General features: G+C 47.7%; 1 protein-coding gene across 6 annotated transcripts in view; it reads right to left on the minus strand.

Annotated features, from left to right (window-relative positions):
• VIL1 (villin 1) overlaps nt 1-20,037 on the minus strand; it is a 166,321-nt gene that overhangs the window by 49,532 nt on the left and 96,752 nt on the right. For all 6 annotated transcript variants that reach the window (XM_069982257.1, XM_069982262.1, XM_069982261.1 and 3 more), the window contains exon 11: nt 5,110-5,210. In XM_069982257.1, the coding sequence (XP_069838358.1) occupies nt 5,110-5,210 (101 nt within the window). The remainder of the gene's footprint in view (nt 1-5,109; nt 5,211-20,037) is intronic.

Raw genomic sequence — 20,037 nt, forward strand, 5'->3', positions numbered from 1 at the left:
CAAGCCATATTGCCCCGTGTACCACCGCGCAGGTCCTCTGGTCCACACGGGTTCCTACGCTAACTCCACACCGTGTCGGTCAGCGACCGCCAACCCCGCAAAGCGTTCACATGCAGGGAAGGGAGGCCATGGAACGGCCCTGCAACCCCAATGTCACAGGACTTAGTGTAGGGACCCATGTGTATCAGATACCGGCACGAGGTACATGGGGCAGTATGGCTTGATCAATTCATACACAAAATTCTGATGTGTTTTTTATTTAGCCAAGCGGCACTAGTATCAGCCATGGGTGTGAGGTGCAGCACTCTGTTTCTTCCCTGAACCGCATTATAGTAGTTATATTCCTGTATATAGGAGCAGTATTATAGTAGTTATATTCCTGTATATAGGAGCAGTATTATAGTAGTTATATCCCTGTATATAGGAGCAGTATTATAGTAGTTATATTCCTGTATAAAGGAGCAGTATTATAGTAGTATATCTCTGTATATAGGAGCAGTATTATAGTAGTATATTCCTGTATAAAGGAGCAGTATTATAGTAGTATATCTCTGTATATAGGAGCAGTATTATAGTAGTATATTCCTGTATATAGGGAGCAGTATTATAGTAGTATATTCCTGTATAAAGGAGCAGTATTATAGTAGTTATATCCCTGTATATAGGAGCAGTATTATAGTAGTTATATTCCTGTATATAGGAGCAGTATTATAGTAGTTATATCCCTGTATATAGGGGCAGTATTATAGTAGTTATATCCCTGTATATAGGAGCAGTATTATAGTAGTTATATTCCTGTATATAGGAGCAGTATTATAGTAGTTATATCCCTGTATATAGGAGCAGTATTATAGTAGTTATATCCCTGTATATAGGAGCAGTATTATAGTAGTTATATCCCTGTATATAGGGGGCAGTATTATAGTAGTTATATCCCTGTATATAGCAGCAGTATTATAGTAGTTATATCCCTGTATATAGGGAGCAGTATTATAGTAGTTATATTCCTGTATATAGGAGCAGTATTATAGTAGTATATTCCTGTATATAGGAGCAGTATTATAGTAGTTATATCCCTGTATATAGGAGCAGTATTATAGTAGTTTTATTCCTGTATATAGGAGCAGTATTATAGTAGTATATTCCTGTATATAGGAGCAGTATTATAGTAGTATATTCCTGTATATAGGGAGCCGTATTATAGTAGTATATTCCTGTATATAGGAGCAGTATTATAGTAGTTATATTCTTGTATATAGGAGCAGTATTATAGTAGTTATATTCCTGTATATAGGAGCAGTATTATAGTAGTATATTCCTGTATATAGGAGCAGTATTATAGTAGTATATCCCTGTATATAGGGGCAGTATTATAGTAGTTATATTCCTGTATATAGGAGCAGTATTATAGTAGTATATTCCTGTATATAGGAGCAGTATTATAGTAGTTATATTCCTGTTTATAGGAGCAGTATTATAGTAGTTATATCCCTGTATATAGGGGCAGTATTATAGTAGTATATTCCTGTATATAGGAGCAGTATTATAGTAGTATATTCCTGTATATAGGAGCAGTATTATAGTAGTTATATCCCTGTATATAGGAGCAGTATTATAGTAGTTATATTCCTGTATATAGGAGCAGTATTATAGTAGTTATATCCCTGTATATAGGAGCAGTATTATAGTAGTATATTCCTGTATATAGGAGCAGTATTATAGTAGTATATCTCTGTATATAGGAGCAGTATTATAGTAGTTATATCCCTGTATATAGGGGGCAGTATTATAGTAGTATATCCCTGTATATAGGAGCAGTATTATAGTAGTATATTCCTGTATATAGGGGGCAGTATTATAGTAGTATATTCCTGTATATAGGAGCAGTATTATAGTAGTTATATTCCTGTATATAGGGGCAGTATTATAGTAGTATATTCCTGTATATAGGAGCAGTATTATAGTAGTTATATCCCTGTATATAGGAGCAGTATTATAGTAGTTATATCCCTGTATATAGGAGCAGTATTATAGTAGTATATTCCTGTATATAGGGGGCAGTATTATAGTAGTTATATCCCTGTATATAGGAGCAGTATTATAGTAGTTATATCCCTGTATATAGGAGCAGTATTATAGTAGTATATCCCTGTATATAGGGGGCAGTATTATAGTAGTATATCCCTGTATATAGGGGGCAGTATTATAGTAGTTATATTCCTGTATATAGGAGCAGTATTATAGTAGTTATATCCCTGTATATAGGAGCAGTATTATAGTAGTTATATTCCTGTATATAGGAGCAGTATTATAGTAGTTATATCCCTGTATATAGGGAGCAATATTATAGTAGTTATATTCCTGTATATAGGAGCAGTATTATAGTAGTTATATTCCTGTATATAGGGGGCAGTATTATAGTAGTTATATTCCTGTATATAGGGGCAGTATTATAGTAGTTATATCCCTGTATATAGGAGCAGTATTATAGTAGTTATATCCCTGTATATAGGAGCAGTATTATAGTAGTTATATTCCTGTATATAGGAGCAGTATTATAGTAGTATATTCCTGTATATAGTGGCAGTATTATAGTAGTTATATTCCTGTATATAGTGGCAGTATTATAGTAGTTATATTCCTGTATATAGGAGCAGTATTATAGTAGTTATATCCCTGTATATAGGAGCAGTATTATAGTAGTTATATCCCTGTATATAGGAGCAGTATTATAGTAGTTATATTCCTGTATATAGGGAGCAGTATTATAGTAGTTATATCCCTGTATATAGGAGCAGTATTATAGTAGTTATATCCCTGTATATAGGAGCAGTATTATAGTAGTTATATTCCTGTATATAGGAGCAGTATTATAGTAGTATATTCCTGTATATAGGAGCAGTATTATAGTAGTATATTCCTGTATATAGGAGCAGTATTATAGTAGTATATTCCTGTATATAGGAGCAGTATTATAGTAGTATATCCCTGTATATAGGAGCAGTATTATAGTAGTATATCCCTGTATATAGGGGACTGTCAGTGGTGTAGCTATAGGGGTTGCAGTGGTCGTCATGGTGACCGGGCCCACTGACTCCCATCCCCCCTCTTACCACGTTCTGTCACTCACAGTTCTCCCCAATCGGCTGTGATAATGACAGCCGGTTTGGGAGAACTGCACAAAGCAGGCTGCATATTAAGAAAGGCTGCGGCAGTGCAGTGGACACCCCCCCCCCCTCCCTCCCAGGATCCCCGCTTTCTATAGCAGATGCTGAGGGCCCTGCCAGACACTTCCACTGACTGTGTGCAGCAGCAGCAGGAGGAGGAGGAGGAGGAGGCGGCCTCTCTGAGCACTGACGGCCCGACCCTATTCCATGCTCCAGGAGGAGGAGGAGGAGGAGGAGGCGGCCTCTCTGAGCACTGACGGCCCGACCCTATTCCATGCTCCAGGAGGAGGAGGAGGAGGAGGAGGAGGCCTCTCTGAGCACTGACGGCCCGACCCTATTCCATGCTCCAGGAGGAGGAGGAGGAGGAGGAGGAGGAGGAGGAGAAGGAGGAGGAGGAGGAGGAGGAGGCGGCCTCTCTGAGCACTGACGGCCCGACCCTATTCCATGCTCCAGGAGGAGGAGGAGGAGGAGGAGGAGAAGGAGGAGGAGGAGGAGGAGGCGGCCTCTCTGAGCACTGACGGCCTGACCCTATTCCATGCTCCAGGAGGAGGAGGAGTGAGATCTGCTGCATAAGGTCTGATGCTGATCAGTGGGGAAGACTATGGGATATGTCAGTGCCTCAGTGTACAGGACTCTGTGTGTGTCTGTCCCCTCCCTGTATGAGTATTTCTGAAGCTGACTGTATATGCCTCTGTGTACAGTATATATGTATGTGTGGGTATACCTGACTGTATATACCTCTGTGTACAGTATATATGTATGTGTGGGTATACCTGACTGTATATGCCTCTGTGTACAGTATATATGTATGTGTGGGTATACCTGACTGTATATACCTCTGTGTACAGTATATATGTATGTGTGGGTATACCTGACTGTATATGCCTCTGTGTACAGTATATATGTATGTGTGGGTATACCTGACTGTATATACCTCTGTGTACAGTATATATGTATGTGTGGGTATACCTGACTGTATATGCCTCTGTGTACAGTATATATGTATGTGTGAGTATACCTGACTGTATATGCCTCTGTGTACAGTATATATGTATGTGTGGGTATACCTGACTGTATATGCCTCTGTGTACAGTATATATGTATGTGTGGGTATACCTGACTGTATATGCCTCTGTGTACAGTATATATGTATGTGTGGGTATACCTGACTGTATATACCTCTGTGTACAGTATATATGTATGTGTGGGTATACCTGACTGTATATACCTCTGTGTACAGTATATATGTATGTGTGGGTATACCTGACTGTATATGCCTCTGTGTACAGTATATATGTGTGTGTGGGTATACCTGACTGTATATGCCTCTGTGTACAGTATATATGTATGTGTGGGTATACCTGACTGAATGGTTATATAACAGGCACTTACATACAGAGACACACAGACCCTGTGTGCTAGACTATATGTGCCTGTGTATATGTATTTCTATGTATCTCTATGTCTGTATGTGTATATGGGACTGTATGTATGTGCCTGTGTGTACAGCGTGTGTGTGGATACTATGTGGGGCACTATATTAGGGGGATTAGAGGAGGCAGTGGTACAGTACATGAGGGGGGAGGTACAGTACATGAGGGGGGAGGGGCAGTGGTACAGTACATGAGGGGATGGCATGGTGGGGCATGCTAAAATTTTGCACCAGGGCCCATCAGCCTTTAGCTATGCTCCTGGGGGCAGTATTATAGCAGTATTATAGCATTATTATTACAGTATTATTACAGTGTTATAGCAGTATTATAGCAGTATTATTACAGTATTATTACAGTGTTATAGCAGTATTATAGCAGTATTATTACAGTATTATTACAGTGTTATAGCAGTATTATAGCAGTATTATTGCAGTATTATTACAGTATTATTACAGTATTATAGCAGTATTATAGCAGTATTATAGCAGTTCCACACAACATATCATTACCTCTGCTTCTCCGGATCCATCATCTACCATCTTCTGCTGGGCGGCTATCTCCGGTTTGGCGTGCATGGAGATGGCATCAAACTTGACTTGTTCTACTTTGGCTGCATTATAAGATGACATGGATATTCTTCAATGATTTGCATTGCTGCAGAAGAGATATACAGCTCACTATTGTTTTTTTCTCAGCACCCCTTATTTATTTCAGCTGTTAGATACTCCTTGTGTGGTTGGCCCCCGGATGGTGTTATAGCGGAGGGACGGCCGGTCACTTGCTGGTTGCTGTAGTGTGACGCAGATACAGCCGGATCCTATTAGATTGCCCACCTGGCACTGGCGTCATGTGACACACAGGTGGGATGGCACTCCTGCTGTTATAGTGTAAGGCCGCTTGTACCCTTCTCCCCTGTGGTCGGTGTCCTGTAGGGTCCCTTGGGTCAGTGTAGTCACAGGCGGTCAGAGCGGTGTAGTGTCCCTCCCAGATAGTAGGACCCCCCACCCACAGATAGGGGAGATGTCCCAAGGTTGCGGTGTATATACTGTGCAGGTGGTAAGAGCGGTGTAGTGACCCTCCCGGATAGTAGTAGGACCGACCACCCACAGATAGGGAGAGGTCCCAAGGTTGTGGTGTATATACTGTGCAGGTGGTCAGAGCGGTGTAGTGACCCTCCCGGATAGTAGGACCCCCCACCCACAGATAGGGGAGAGGTCCCAAGGGTGTGGTGTATATACTGTGCAGGTGGTCAGAGCGGTGTAGTGTCCCTCCCGGATAGTAGGACCCCCCACCCACAGATAGGGAGAGGTCCCAAGGTTGTGGTGTATATACTGTGCAGGTGGTCAGAGCGGTGTAGTGACCCTCCCGGATAGTAGGACCCCCCACCCACAGATAGGGGAGAGGTCCCAAGGTTGTGGTGTATATACTGTGCAGGTGGTCAGAGCGGTGTAGTGTCCCTCCCGGATAGTAGGACCCCCCACCCACAGATAGGGGAGAGGTCCCAAGGTTGTGGTGTATATACTGTGCAGGTGGTCAGAGCGGGGTAATGACCCTCCCGGATAGTAGGACCCCCCACCCACAGATAGGGGAGAGGTCCCAAGGTTGTGGTGTGTATACTGTGCAGGTGGTCAGAGCGGTGTAGTGTCCCTCCCAGATAGTAGGACCCCCCACCCACAGATAGGAGAGAGGTCCCAAGGTTGTGGTGTATATACTGTGCAGGTGGTCAGAGCGGTGTAGTGTCCCTCCCGGATAGTAGGACCCCCCACCCACAGATAGGGGAGAGGTCCCAAGGTTGTGGTGTATATACTGTGCAGGTGGTCAGAGCGGTGTAATGTCCCTCCCGAATAGTAGGACCCCCCACCCACAGATAGGGGAGAGGTCCCAAGGTTGCGGTGTATATACTGTGCAGGTGGTCAGAGCGGTGTAGTGTCCCTCCCGGATAGTAGGACCCCCCCACCCACAGATAGGGGAGAGGTCCCAAGGTTGTGGTGTATATACTGTGCAGGTGGTGATGAATAATCACAGACTCGGGTGATAACGGTGACTCGGTTACTACTTGTAAATGTGCAGCAGGTAATACAACGAATCTTCAGGTACTGATACAGGTCCAATAAATACACAAACATAGAACCACCAGATCTGTGGGATAAGTGCGGAGTAGGATGTAGTAGAGCTGATAAGGTTGTGCTGAGGTAGCGTAGTAGAGAGGAGAGTGCCGTGAGAGTCTCAACCCAAGTAGTAATATGCTCTGCCGGGAGGTTGGAGAAGAATACTTGTAGAAGAAGAAGACAACCTGTGCCTGTGTATTGACCTTTTCCTATAGTCTTCACACCACCTGATGTTCACTAGCTTTGGCTGAACCGTACTGATAGGTGACACAGGTCCCAGACCCTGTTACCTGGGATGAGCAGAATGGTTAGTAACAGGGATGATCGGAATGGTTAAAATTCCTAAGTACACCCGCACTGCGAGATGGAGTTCATCGACTTTCTTTGTAACTTTGCTCCACCTGGATCAGTTCCTAGCTCTTTGGCTCTTTTGCGGATACTGTCCTGCACTGTTCTCACTCCTAGTCCTTAGTGTGGGTTGAGGTTATCTGTAGGCTAGTCCTCTCCTAAAGGGATTAACAGCGCATCATACAGCTTGTGAGGTGCCTCTAGAAAGAAGTTTGTAAGAGGGCTCTGTTCTCCATCCTACCCATGTGGGATACTGACTAAGGACTAATACTTTTGAAGGAACCTGGCACAGCGGCATCTAGTGGTCATGTTTAGTAACACAAAAGCTACTGTAAAATCACAAATAAGTACAGACTTTTACGGGGGGTGTAAAAGAGAGCAACACCTACAGTGGGACACCACACTTGTATCTCAGCTGGAGGTGGCTGCAACACTGAGAACAATAAGTAGTTAGCCATGTAAGCAGCTATAATGTTCTGTATTTGTGGCATCTGATAGTTGTCTGGGTTTAAACAGTACAATATGGAAAGCAGAACAGCAGAGAAAGGGACAAAAGGTCAAAGCTCCCATATGTGACCCCCCCCCCCATGTAGATAAGTGGATGCTATATGTGACCCCCCTTGTGTAGATAAATGGATCCATATATGACCCCACCCCCTTCCCACATACTGTAACACCCTATATCGGTTAATACTCCTACATTTTGAGGGGTCTCTCATCCCCCTACAACACTCCTGATGGCGCTGCCTTCCACAACAACAGGATGTGTGATAGTTGAGAATTCTCAGAGAGTGACTATAATGACATGTCTATAAGGTAGAACATCCATTGTGCTACGTAGATCATTTATAGTGAACGATCATTTGTATTTTGGTTGGTCTCTTTGTCTTTCTATATTGTCTGCGTTCTGTCTGTAAATTAATGTTGCAAAAGTAGGAGTTGGGACAGTCTCTTCCCCCCGCTTTACTGTCCTGAGGAATTTGGTAAGCGGCCCTGTGTGTACAGGGTGCAGGGAGCACTGAAGTCCCAGGAGAATAACGGTTTGGTAAGCGGCCCTGTGTGTACAGGGTGCAGGGAGCACTGAAGTCCCAGGAGAATAACGGTTTGGTAAGCGGCCCTGTGTGTACAGGGTGCAGGGAGCACTGAAGTCCCAGGAGAATAACGGTTTGGTAAGCGGCCCTGTGTGTACAGGGTGCAGGGAGCACTGAAGTCCCAGGAGAATAACGGTTTGGTAAGCGGCCCCGTGTGTACAGGGTGCAGGGAGCACTGAAGTCCCAGGAGAATAACGGTTTGGTAAGCGGCCCTGTGTGTACAGGGTGCAGGGAGCACTGAAGTCCCAGGAGAATAACGGTTTGGTAAGCGGCCCTGTGTGTACAGGGTGCAGGGAGCACTGAAGTCCCAGGAGAATAACGGTTTGGTAAGCGGCCCCGTGTGTACAGGGTGCAGGGAGCACTGAAGTCCCAGGAGAATAACGGTTTGGTAAGCGGCCCTGTGTGTACAGGGTGCAGGGAGCACTGAAGTCCGTGGAGAATAACGGTTTGGTAAGCGGCCCTGTGTGTACAGGGTGCAGGGAGCACTGAAGTCCGTGGAGAATAACGGTTTGGTAAGCGGCCCTGTGTGCCCTGTGTGTACAGGGTGCAGGGAGCACTGAAGTCCCAGGAGAATAACGGTTTGGTAAGCGGCCTGTGTGTACAGGGTGCAGGGAGCACTGAAGTCCCAGGAGAATAACGGTTTGGTAAGCGGCCCTGTGTGTACAGGGTGCAGGGAGCACTGAAGTCCCAGGAGAATAACGGTTTGGTAAGCGGCCTGTGTGTACAGGGTGCAGGGAGCACTGAAGTCCCAGGAGAATAACGGTTTGGTAAGCGGCCTGTGTGTACAGGGTGCAGGGAGCACTGAAGTCCCAGGAGAATAACGGTTTGGTAAGCGGCCTGTGTGTACAAGGTGCAGGGAGCACTGAAGTCCCAGGAGAATAACGTTTGGTAGCGGCCCTGTGTGTACAGGGTGCAGGGAGCACTGAAGTCCGGAGAGAATAACGGTTTGGTAAGCGGCCTGTGTGTACAGGGTGCAGGGAGCACTGAAGTCCCAGGAGAATAACGGTTTGGTAAGCGGCCTGTGGTGTACAGGGTGCAGGGAGCACTGAAGTCCGGAGAGAAATAACGGTTTGGTAAGCGGCCTGTGTGTACAGGGTGCAGGGAGCACTGAAGTCCGGGGAGAATAACGGTTGGTAAGCGGCCCTGTGTGTACAGGGTGCAGGGAGCACTGAAGTCCCAGGAGAATAACGGTTTGGTAAGCGGCCTGTGTGTACAGGGTGCAGGGAGCACTGAAGTCCCAGGAGAATAACGGTTTGGTAAGCGGCCCTGTGTGTACAGGGTGCAGGGAGCACTGAAGTCCCAGGAGAATAACGGTTTGGTAAGCGGCCCTGTGTGTACAGGGTGCAGGGAGCACTGAAGTCCTAGGAGAATAACGGTTTGGTAAGCGGCCTGTGTGTACAGGGTGCAGGGAGCACTGAAGTCCTAGGAGAATAACGGTTTGGTAAGCGGCCCTGTGTGTACAGGGTGCAGGGAGCACTGAAGTCCCAGGAGAATAACGGTTTGGTAAGCGGCCTGTGTGTACAGGGTGCAGGGAGCACTGAAGTCCCAGGAGAATAACGGTTTGGTAAGCGGCCTGTGTGTACAGGGTGCAGGGAGCACTGAAGTCCCAGGAGAATAACGGTTTGGTAAGCGGCCTGTGTGTACAGGGTGCAGGGAGCACTGAAGTCCGGGGAGAATAACGGTTTGGTAAGCGGCCCTGTGTGTACAGGGTGCAGGGAGCACTGAAGTCCCAGGAGAATAACGGTTTGGTAAGCGGTCCTGTGTGTACAGGGTGCAGGTAGCACTTAAGTCCCCGGAGAATAACGGTTTGGTAAGCGGCCTGTGTGTACAGGGTGCAGGGAGCACTGAAGCCCCAGGAGAATAACGGTTTGGTAAGCGGCCCTGTGTGTACAGGGTTCAGGGAGCACTGAAGTCCCAGGAGAATAACGGTTTGGTAAGCGGCCTGTGTGTACAGGGTGCAGGGAGCACTGAAGTCCGGAGAGAATAACGGTTTGGTAAGCGGCCCTGTGTGTACAGGGTGCAGGGAGCACTGAAGTCCGGAGAGAATAACTGTTTGGTAAGCGGCCTGTGTGTACAGGGTGCAGGGAGCACTGAAGTCCCAGGAGAATAACGGTTTGGTAAGCGGCCCTGTGTGTACAGGGTGCAGGGAGCACTGAAGTCCTAGGAGAATAACGGTTTGGTAAGCGGCCCCGTGTGTACAGGGTGCAGGGAGCACTGAAGTCCCAGGAGAATAACGGTTTGGTAAGCGGCCCTGTGTGTACAGGGTGCAGGGAGCACTGAAGTCCCAGGAGAATAACGGTTTGGTAAGCGGCCCCGTGTGTACAGGGTGCAGGGAGCACTGAAGTCCCGGGAGAATAACGGTTTGGTAAGCGGCCTGTGTGTACAGGGTGCAGGGAGCACTGAAGTCCGGGGAGAATAACGGTTTGGTAAGCGGCCCTGTGTGTACAGGGTGCAGGGAGCACTGAAGTCCCAGGAGAATAACGTTTGGTAAGCGGCCCTGTGTGTACAGGGTGCAGGGAGCACTGAAGTCCCAGGAGAATAACGGTTTGGTAAGCGGCCATGTGTGTACAGGGTGCAGGGAGCACTGAAGTCCCAGGAGAATAACGGTTTGGTAAGCGGCCCTGTGTGTACAGGGTGCAGGGAGCACTGAAGTCCTAGGAGAATAACGGTTTGGTAAGCGGCCCTGTGTGTACAGGGTGCAGGGAGCACTGAAGTCCCAGGAGAATAACGGTTTGGTAAGCGGCCTGTGTGTACAGGGTGCAGGGAGCACTGAAGTCCCAGGAGAATAACGGTTTGGTAAGCGGCCTGTGTGTACAGGGTGCAGGGAGCACTGAAGCCCCAGGAGAATAACGGTTTGGTAAGCGGCCCTGTGTGTACAGGGTTCAGGGAGCACTGAAGTCCCAGGAGAATAACGGTTTGGTAAGCGGCCTGTGTGTACAGGGTGCAGGGAGCACTGAAGTCCGGAGAGAATAACGGTTTGGTAAGCGGCCCTGTGTGTACAGGGTGCAGGGAGCACTGAAGTCCCAGGAGAGAATAACTGTTTGGTAAGGCGGCCTGTGTGTACAGGGTGCAGGGAGCACTGAAGTCCCAGGAGAATAACGGTTTGGTAAGCGGCCCTGTGTGTACAGGGTGCAGGGAGCACTGAAGTCCTAGGAGAATAACGGTTTGGTAAGCGGCCCCGTGTGTACAGGGTGCAGGGAGCACTGAAGTCCCAGGAGAATAACGGTTTGGTAAGCGGCCCTGTGTGTACAGGGTGCAGGGAGCACTGAAGTCCTAGGAGAATAACGGTTTGGTAAGCGGCCCCGTGTGTACAGGGTGCAGGGAGCACTGAAGTCCCGGGAGAATAACGGTTTGGTAAGCGGCCTGTGTGTACAGGGTGCAGGGAGCACTGAAGTCCGGGGAGAATAACGGTTTGGTAAGCGGCCCTGTGTGTACAGGGTGCAGGGAGCACTGAAGTCCCAGGAGAATAACGGTTTGGTAAGCGGCCCTGTGTGTACAGGGTGCAGGGAGCACTGAAGTCCCAGGAGAATAACGGTTTGGTAAGCGGCCCTGTGTGTACAGGGTGCAGGGAGCACTGAAGTCCCAGGAGAATAACGGTTTGGTAAGCGGCCCTGTGTGTACAGGGTGCAGGGAGCACTGAAGTCCTAGGAGAATAACGGTTTGGTAAGCGGCCCTGTGTGTACAGGGTGCAGGGAGCACTGAAGTCCCAGGAGAATAACGGTTTGGTAAGCGGCCTGTGTGTACAGGGTGCAGGGAGCACTGAAGTCCCAGGAGAATAACGGTTTGGTAAGCGGCCCTGTGTGTACAGGGTGCAGGGAGCACTGAAGTCCCAGGAGAATAACGGTTTGGTAAGCGGCCCTGTGTGTACAGGGTGCAGGGAGCACTGAAGTCCCAGGAGAATAACGGTTTGGTAAGTGGCCTGTGTGTACAGGGTGCAGGGAGCACTGAAGTCCGGGGAGAATAACGGTTTGGTAAGCGGCCCTGTGTGTACAGGGTGCAGGGAGCACTGAAGTCCCGGGAGAATAACGGTTTGGTAAGCGGCCCTGTGTGTACAGGGTGCAGGGAGCACTGAAGTCCCGGGAGAATAACGGTTTGGTAAGCGGCCTGTACACACAGGCCGCTTACCAAACCGTTATTCTCCTGGGACTTCAGTGCTCCCTGCACCCTGTACACACAGGGCCGCTTACCAAACCGTTATTCTCCTGGGACTTCAGTGCTCCCTGCACCCTGTACACACAGGCCGAAGTCCCAGGAGAATAACGGTTTGGTAAGCGGCCCTGTGTGTACAGGGTGCAGGGAGCACTGAAGTCCCAGGAGAATAACGGTTTGGTAAGCGGCCCTGTGTGTACAGGGTGCAGGGAGCACTGAAGTCCTTGGAGAATAACGGTTTGGTAAGCGGCCCTGTGTGTACAGGGTGCAGGGAGCACTGAAGTCCGGGGAGAATAACGGTTTGGTAAGCGGCCTGTGTGTACAGGGTGCAGGGAGCACTGAAGTCCCAGGAGAATAACGGTTTGGTAAGCGGCCTGTGTGTACAGGGTGCAGGGAGCACTGAAGTCCGGGGAGAATAACGGTTTGGTAAGCGGCCCTGTGTGTACAGGGTGCAGGGAGCACTGAAGTCCCAGGAGAATAACGGTTTGGTAAGCGGCCTGTGTGTACAGGGTGCAGGGAGCACTGAAGTCCTAGGAGAATAACGGTTTGGTAAGCGGCCTGTGTGTACAGGGTGCAGGGAGCACTGAAGTCCTAGGAGAATAACGGTTTGGTAAGCGGCCTGTGTGTACAGGGTGCAGGGAGCACTGAAGTCCCAGGAGAATAACGGTTTGGTAAGCGGCCCTGTGTGTACAGGGTGCAGGGAGCACTGAAGTCCCAGGAGAATAACGGTTTGGTAAGCGGCCTGTGTGTACAGGGTGCAGGGAGCACTGAAGTCCTAGGAGAATAACGGTTTGGTAAGCGGCCCTGTGTGTACAGGGTGCAGGGAGCACTGAAGTCCCGGGAGAATAACGGTTTGGTAAGCGGCCTGTGTGTACAGGGTGCAGGGAGCACTGAAGTCCCAGGAGAATAACGGTTTGGTAAGCGGCCCCGTGTGTACAGGGTGCAGGGAGCACTGAAGTCCGGGGAGAATAACGGTTTGGTAAGCGGCCTGTGTGTACAGGGTGCAGGGAGCACTGAAGTCCCAGGAGAATAACGGTTTGGTAAGCGGTTCTTGACCTCACAGTCTGGAATGCAGCGAGCATTGTTATTGACGAATTAGATTTCTGGTTCATCCCACATGCCCCCCCCCCCCCTTACAATCACAACTATTATATGTATTACGTCTGGTCTCTAATTACAATGGTCAACAGTCAAAAAGCTTCCGACATGAAAACAGTTGAACTTGGTTGAACTTGAAATTGGCTCTAATGTCCAAGATATAGATGTACTTTCTATACAGCCTGTGATACAATACTGGGAAAAGTTTGCATCATCAACTGGTATATTGCATCATCTTAGAATGACCAATATGGAAAAAAGGTATCAGGGTAAGGCTAGGTTCACACTGTGTTTTTGCAACCCGTTTTTTTCATCTGTTTTTTGCAAAAAAAAAACAACATGCATTTGTGTGCATCCGTTTTGATCTGTTTTTCCATTTCCATTAGAAAAAAAAAACTAAACAAAAAAATGGATCAGTTTTTTTATAACGGACACAAAAGTGTCAGCTACGTTTTTGTGTCCGTCAAAAAAAATGGATCTCTTTTGATCTGTTTTTCTTTTATAATGGAAGTCAATGGAAAAACGGATGCACACAAAACGGATGAAAAAAATGGATTGCAAAAACGCAGTGTGAACCCAGCCTTCATGGAACCCATCAATGCTTGCAGATTACTGTTGGACAGTTAGTTCTGGTTTACATATATTAGTTGCATCCGTTTCGGTTTTTTTCATCAGTTTTTCTATATAGGGGGCAGCAGGACACCGGAGCCCTCTACTGTGGGCAGCAGTACATGGGGGCATGTACTACAGGGATGGGGAACCTTGGCTCTCCATCTGTTGCAAAACTACAACTCCCATCATGCCTGGATATCACAGACATGATGAGAGTTGTAGTTTTGCAGCTGCAAGGTTCCCTACCCCTGTCCTATAGTGCTGCACTGTAGAGAGGAGCCTCTGGCGCTCCATTCACTTTAGTGAGGGCAGTGCGGGATAGCTGAGCTGTCCGTACATTACAACACTGCATGGAGCGTTCTGACGTGCGGTCTGTCAGTCGGTCCGGCAGCATCAGTTGTAGAACGGATCATACGAACTGTCCCATTGAAAACAATAGGATCAGTTCAGAGATGTGTTTCCCTCGGTGATTCTCTACTGCGCCGGAGGGAAACACGACGGATGGACACATGTGTGTAAACTCGGCCTTATCAGAGACAATCCCATGGATGAATACAAAAGACGTGTGACTGCACCGAGAAGCCACAGAATAAGGAGCGACATCCCAGAGGTCAATAAACAGAATTCATTTGTAACAATTCTTAGATCTGCCGGTAAATTGTAGCTGATCTCAGATAGAACTAAGTTTCCTATGAATATATTTCAGGAGTTTATGAACAGTGACCGCGCTTCCTTATGATGCAGAAGTAATAAATCTGTCGGCTATTATACTGGATTCTATACAATTCACAGTCACATGAGAAATCTCCCATATCAGAGAAACTAGAGACAATTCACACTTTTCCTTGTGATATTTAAATTCAGCACAGAAAAATCATTAAGAAATGGAGAATTTTATTTCTGAACCAAACAACTTTAGAAAATGTGTTGGCCAGTGTAAGTGCAGCGTTGGTGGGTGGATAGTCATTGTTTGGAGGGATTCTCCTCACTTATCTCCCTGCTCTTCTATTGTGTTTTATTATCTCGGATATTATTACCCTCTCAAATTATTTCAGGAATAATAGCTTGTCAATGGGGTGAAAATGGACAATTTAGTATGTAAATCATTGGGGTGTGGTCACCCATGTGAGTGTGTGGTGTGTGATGATGTGTGTGTGGTGTGTGATGATGTGCGTGGTGTGTGATGATGTGCGTGGTGTGTGATGATGTGTGTGATGATGTGTGTGGTGTGTGATGATGTGTGTGTGGTGTGTGATGATGTGCGTGGTGTGTGATGATGTGTGTGTGGTGTGTGATGATGTGCGTGGTGTGTGATGATGTGCGTGGTGTGTGATGATGTGCGTGGTGTGTGATGATGTGCGTGGTGTGTGATGATGTGCGTGGTGTGTGATGATGTGCGTGGTGTGTGATGATGTGTGTGGTGTGTGATGATGTGTGTGATGATGTGCGTGGTGTGTGATGATGTGCGTGGTGTGTGATGATGTGCGTGGTGTGTGATGATGTGTGTGGTGTGTGATGATGTGTGTGATGTGTGATGATGTGTGTGATGATGTGTGTGATGTGTGATGATGTGTGTGGTGTGTGATGATGTGTGTGGTGTGTGATGATGTGCGTGGTGTGTGATGATGTGTGTGGTGTGTGATGATGTGTGTGATGATGTGTGTGGTGTGTGATGATGTGTGTGATGATGTGTGTGGTGTGTGATGATGTGTGTGATGATGTGTGTGGTGTGTGATGATGTGTGTGATGATGTGTGTGGTGTGTGATGATGTGTGTGGTGTGTGATGATGTGTGTGGTGTGTGATGATGTGTGTGATGATGTGTGTGGTGTGTGATGATGTGTGTGGTGTGTGATGTGATGGATCCATTTGAATTGATGTGTAACAAATTAAATCCACATGGTGATAGGTCTGGGCTCATTATGATTCTCTCTATTGGTTGTGACGCCAGCACTGTAGCAGTACACAGGTGTGATATTGGTTGTGACGCCAGCACTGTAGCAGTACACAGGTGTGATATTGGTTGTGACGCCAGCACTGTAGCAGTACACAGGTGTGATATTGATTGTGACGCCAGCACTGTAGCAGTACACAGGTGTGATATTGGTTGTGAAGCCAGCACTGTAGCAGTACACAGGTGTGATATTGGTTGTGACGCCAGCAAAGTAGCAGTACACAGGTGTGATATTGGTTGTGACGCCAGCACTGTAGCAGTACACAGGTGTGATATTGGTTGTGACGCCAGCACTGTAGCAGTACACAGGTGTGATATTGGTTGTGACGCCAGCAAAGTAGCAGTACACAGGTGTGATATTGGTTGTGACGCCAGCACTGTAGCAGTACACAGGTGTGATATTGGTTGTGACGCCAGCACTGTAGCAGTACACAGGTGTGATATTGGTTGTGACGCCAGCACTGTAGCAGTACACAGGTGTGATATTGGTTGTGACGCCAGCAAAGTAGCAGTACACAGGTGTGATATTGGTTGTGACGCCAGCACTGTAGCAGTACACAGGTGTGATATTGGTTGTGACGCCAGCACTGTAGCAGTACACAGGTGTGATATTGGTTGTGACGCCAGCACTGTAGCAGTACACAGGTGTGATATTGGTTGTGACGCCAGCACTGTAGCAGTACACAGGTGTGATATTGGTTGTGACGCCAGCACTGTAGCAGTACACAGGTGTGATATTGGTTGTGACGCCAGCACTGTAGCAGTACACAGGTGTGATATTGGTTGTGACGCCAGCACTGTAGCAGTACACAGGTGTGATATTGGTTGTGACGCCAGCACTGTAGCAGTACACAGGTGTGATATTGATTGTGACGCCAGCACTGTAGCAGTACACAGGTGTGATATTGGTTGTGACGCCAGCAAAGTAGCAGTACACAGGTGTGATATTGGTTGTGACGCCAGCACTGTAGCAGTACACAGGTGTGATATTGGTTGTGACGCCAGCACTGTAGCAGTACACAGGTGTGATATTGGTTGTGACGCCAGCACTGTAGCAGTACACAGGTGTGATATTGGTTGTGACGCCAGCACTGTGCTGCACGTATGTCGCCTTCTGGTACTTTGCTCTATCCAGGCTCTGTATCAGGGTACTGACCTGCGTCTTTTACACTGGTTCATGGCGTGGATTAGGGTGTCCCTTAGCATTCCTCTCCCTTGTGTGAGCTACAGCAGGAATGGCTGTCTAGGGTGTCCACTCTCTACAAGAATCTGGATAAGACTCACTAAAAAGTCACTAATTCCTACAGGGAGGGTGTATGACAAAACAGGATAGGTTGAAAAGAGAGAAAATCGCCAATAGGTCATTGAGAGCACATGGTACAAAAACATTAACCCATGTTATACTACAGCTGTGCAATACACAGTTATACTTAACAGCAACATCTAGTGGTGAAACTAGAATACTACCTCCATCACCACTTAATACTTAAAGAGTCACTGTCGTATTTTTTTTTTTATTTTTGCAGAAATCAATAGTCCAGGCGATTTTAAGAAACTTTGTAATTGGGTTTATTAGCCAAATCTGCCATTATCTGCATGTAAAAAGCCTTTTCCCAGGTCCCCCCCCCCCCTCCTTCCTCTTTTTCATCCACTCTGAAAAATCTGAAAATTGTGACTTGTTGCAGGAGACGTCCCCTGTCTGCTCTATGGAGAGGGGAGGGGGGAGGAGGAAGGAGGGAGTTAGCCGGCAGCAGAAAGCAGATAACAGAGGATTACAGGCGGAGCTGGGTGACAGCTGTAATCCGAGCTCAGACAGGTCACTGGTGACTGTCACAGGAGATATCCCGTGAGGGATTTGTAGATTAACTCTTTGTTGTCCTGTTTTGGTCTTTTCTTTAGCTCTCTCCATAGGAGAACAATGAAGACAGGGGGAGAGCTTCAAACTACTTTTTCATGATAAAAATGCATTTTTCGGATAATAAACCCAATTACAAAGTTTCTTAAAATCGCCTGGACTATTGATTTCTGCAAAAAAAAAATTCACGACAGTGACACTTTAACAGCAACATCTAGTGGTGAAACTAGAATACTACCTCCATCACCACTTAAACTTTCAAAGGACTTTTGTGACAGGTGTGAAACAAAGAACCACAGTGGTGGGACACCACAGCTAATCGTCCAATGATGTAGGATGATGTCAAGAAAGCTCTGGCATGCTATGCTTGTATATCTCTGTATTATGTGTCTGTTCATGTTTTGTGTGTACTGTGTCACCATCAGACAGATAGAGATTATTTCCAGACAGCAATTAACGGAAACAAGAGGAATGAAAATTCACCCAATTCAAGGGGGTGGAGACTGTTGTCATAGAGAGGAGGGAGGAGAGAAGTGTCATAGAGGGGAGGGAGGAGAGAAGTGTCATAGAGAGGAGGGAGGAGAGAAGTGTCATAGAGGGGAGGGAGGAGAGAAGTGTCATAGAGGGGAGGGAGGAGAGAAGTGTCATAGAGAGGAGGGAGGAGAGAAGTGTCATAGAGGGGAGGGAGGAGAGAAGTGTCATAGAGGGGAGGGAGGAGAGAAGTGTCATAGAGGGGAGGGAGGAGAGAAGTGTCATAGAGGGGAGGGAGGAGAGAAGTGTCATAGAGAGGAGGGAGGAGAGAAGTGTCATAGAGGGGAGGGAGGAGAGAAGTGTCATAGAGGGGAGGGAGGAGAGAAGTGTCATAGAGGGGAGGGAGGAGAGAAGTGTCATAGAGGGGAGGGAGGAGAGAAGTGTCATAGAGGGGAGGGAGGAGAGAAGTGTCATAGAGGGGAGGGAGGAGAGAAGTGTCATAGAGGGGAGGGAGGAGAGAAGTGTCATAGAGGGGAGGGAGGAGAGAAGTGTCATAGAGGGGAGGGAGGAGAGAAGTGTCATAGAGGGGAGGGAGGAGAGAAGTGTCATAGAGAGGAGGGAGGAGAGAAGTGTCATAGAGGGGAGGGAGGAGAGAAGTGTCATAGAGGGGAGGGAGGAGAGAAGTGTCATAGAGGGGAGGGAGGAGAGAAGTGTCATAGAGGGGAGGGAGGAGAGAAGTGTCATAGAGAGGAGGGAGGAGAGAAGTGTCATAGAGGGGAGGGAGGAGAGAAGTGTCATAGAGGGGAGGGAGGAGAGAAGTGTCATAGAGAGGAGGGAGGAGAGAAGTGTCATAGAGGGGAGGGAGGAGAGAAGTATCATAGATGGGAGGGAGGAGAGAAGTGTCATAGATGGGAGGGAGGAGAGAAGTGTCATAGAGGGGAGGGAGGAGAGAAGTGTCATAGAGGGGAGGGAGGAGAGAAGTGTCATAGAGAGGAGGGAGGAGAGAAGTATCATAGATGGGAGGGAGGAGAGAAGTGTCATAGAGAGGAGGGAGGAGAGAAGTGTCATAGAGGGGAGGGAGGAGAGAAGTGTCATAGAGGGGAGGGAGGAGAGAAGTGTCATAGAGGGGAGGGAGGAGAGAAGTGTCATAGAGGGGAGGGAGGAGAGAAGTGTCATAGAGAGGAGGGAGGAGAGAAGTGTCATAGAGAGAAGGGAGGAGAGAAGTGTCATAGAGGGGAGGGAGGAGAGAAGTGTCATAGAGGGGAGGGAGGAGAGAAGTGTCATAGAGGGGAGGGAGGAGAGAAGTATCATAGATGGGAGGGAGGAGAGAAGTGTCATAGAGAGGAGGGAGGAGATACACACCCAGTGCTGTACACATAGCGGAGCTGAATGCTGCAGATACACACCCGGTGCTGTACACATAGCGGAGCTGAATGCTGCAGATACACACCCGGTGCTGTACACATAGCGGAGCTGAATGCTGCAGATACACACCCGGTGCTGTACACATAGCGGAGCTGAATGCTGCAGATACACACCCGGTGCTGTACACATAGCGGAGCTGAATGCTGCAGATACACACCCGGTGCTGTACACATAGCGGAGCTGAATGCTGCAGATACACACCCGGTGCTGTACACATAGCGGAGCTGAATGCTGCAGATACACACCCGGTGCTGTACACATAGCGGAGCTGAATGCTGCAGATACACACCCGGTGCTGTACACATAGCGGAGCTGAATGCTGCAGAT

The sequence above is a fragment of the Dendropsophus ebraccatus genome, chromosome 9 (genome assembly GCF_027789765.1).
Source record: "Dendropsophus ebraccatus isolate aDenEbr1 chromosome 9, aDenEbr1.pat, whole genome shotgun sequence".
Classification (NCBI taxonomy): Eukaryota; Metazoa; Chordata; class Amphibia; order Anura; family Hylidae; genus Dendropsophus; species Dendropsophus ebraccatus.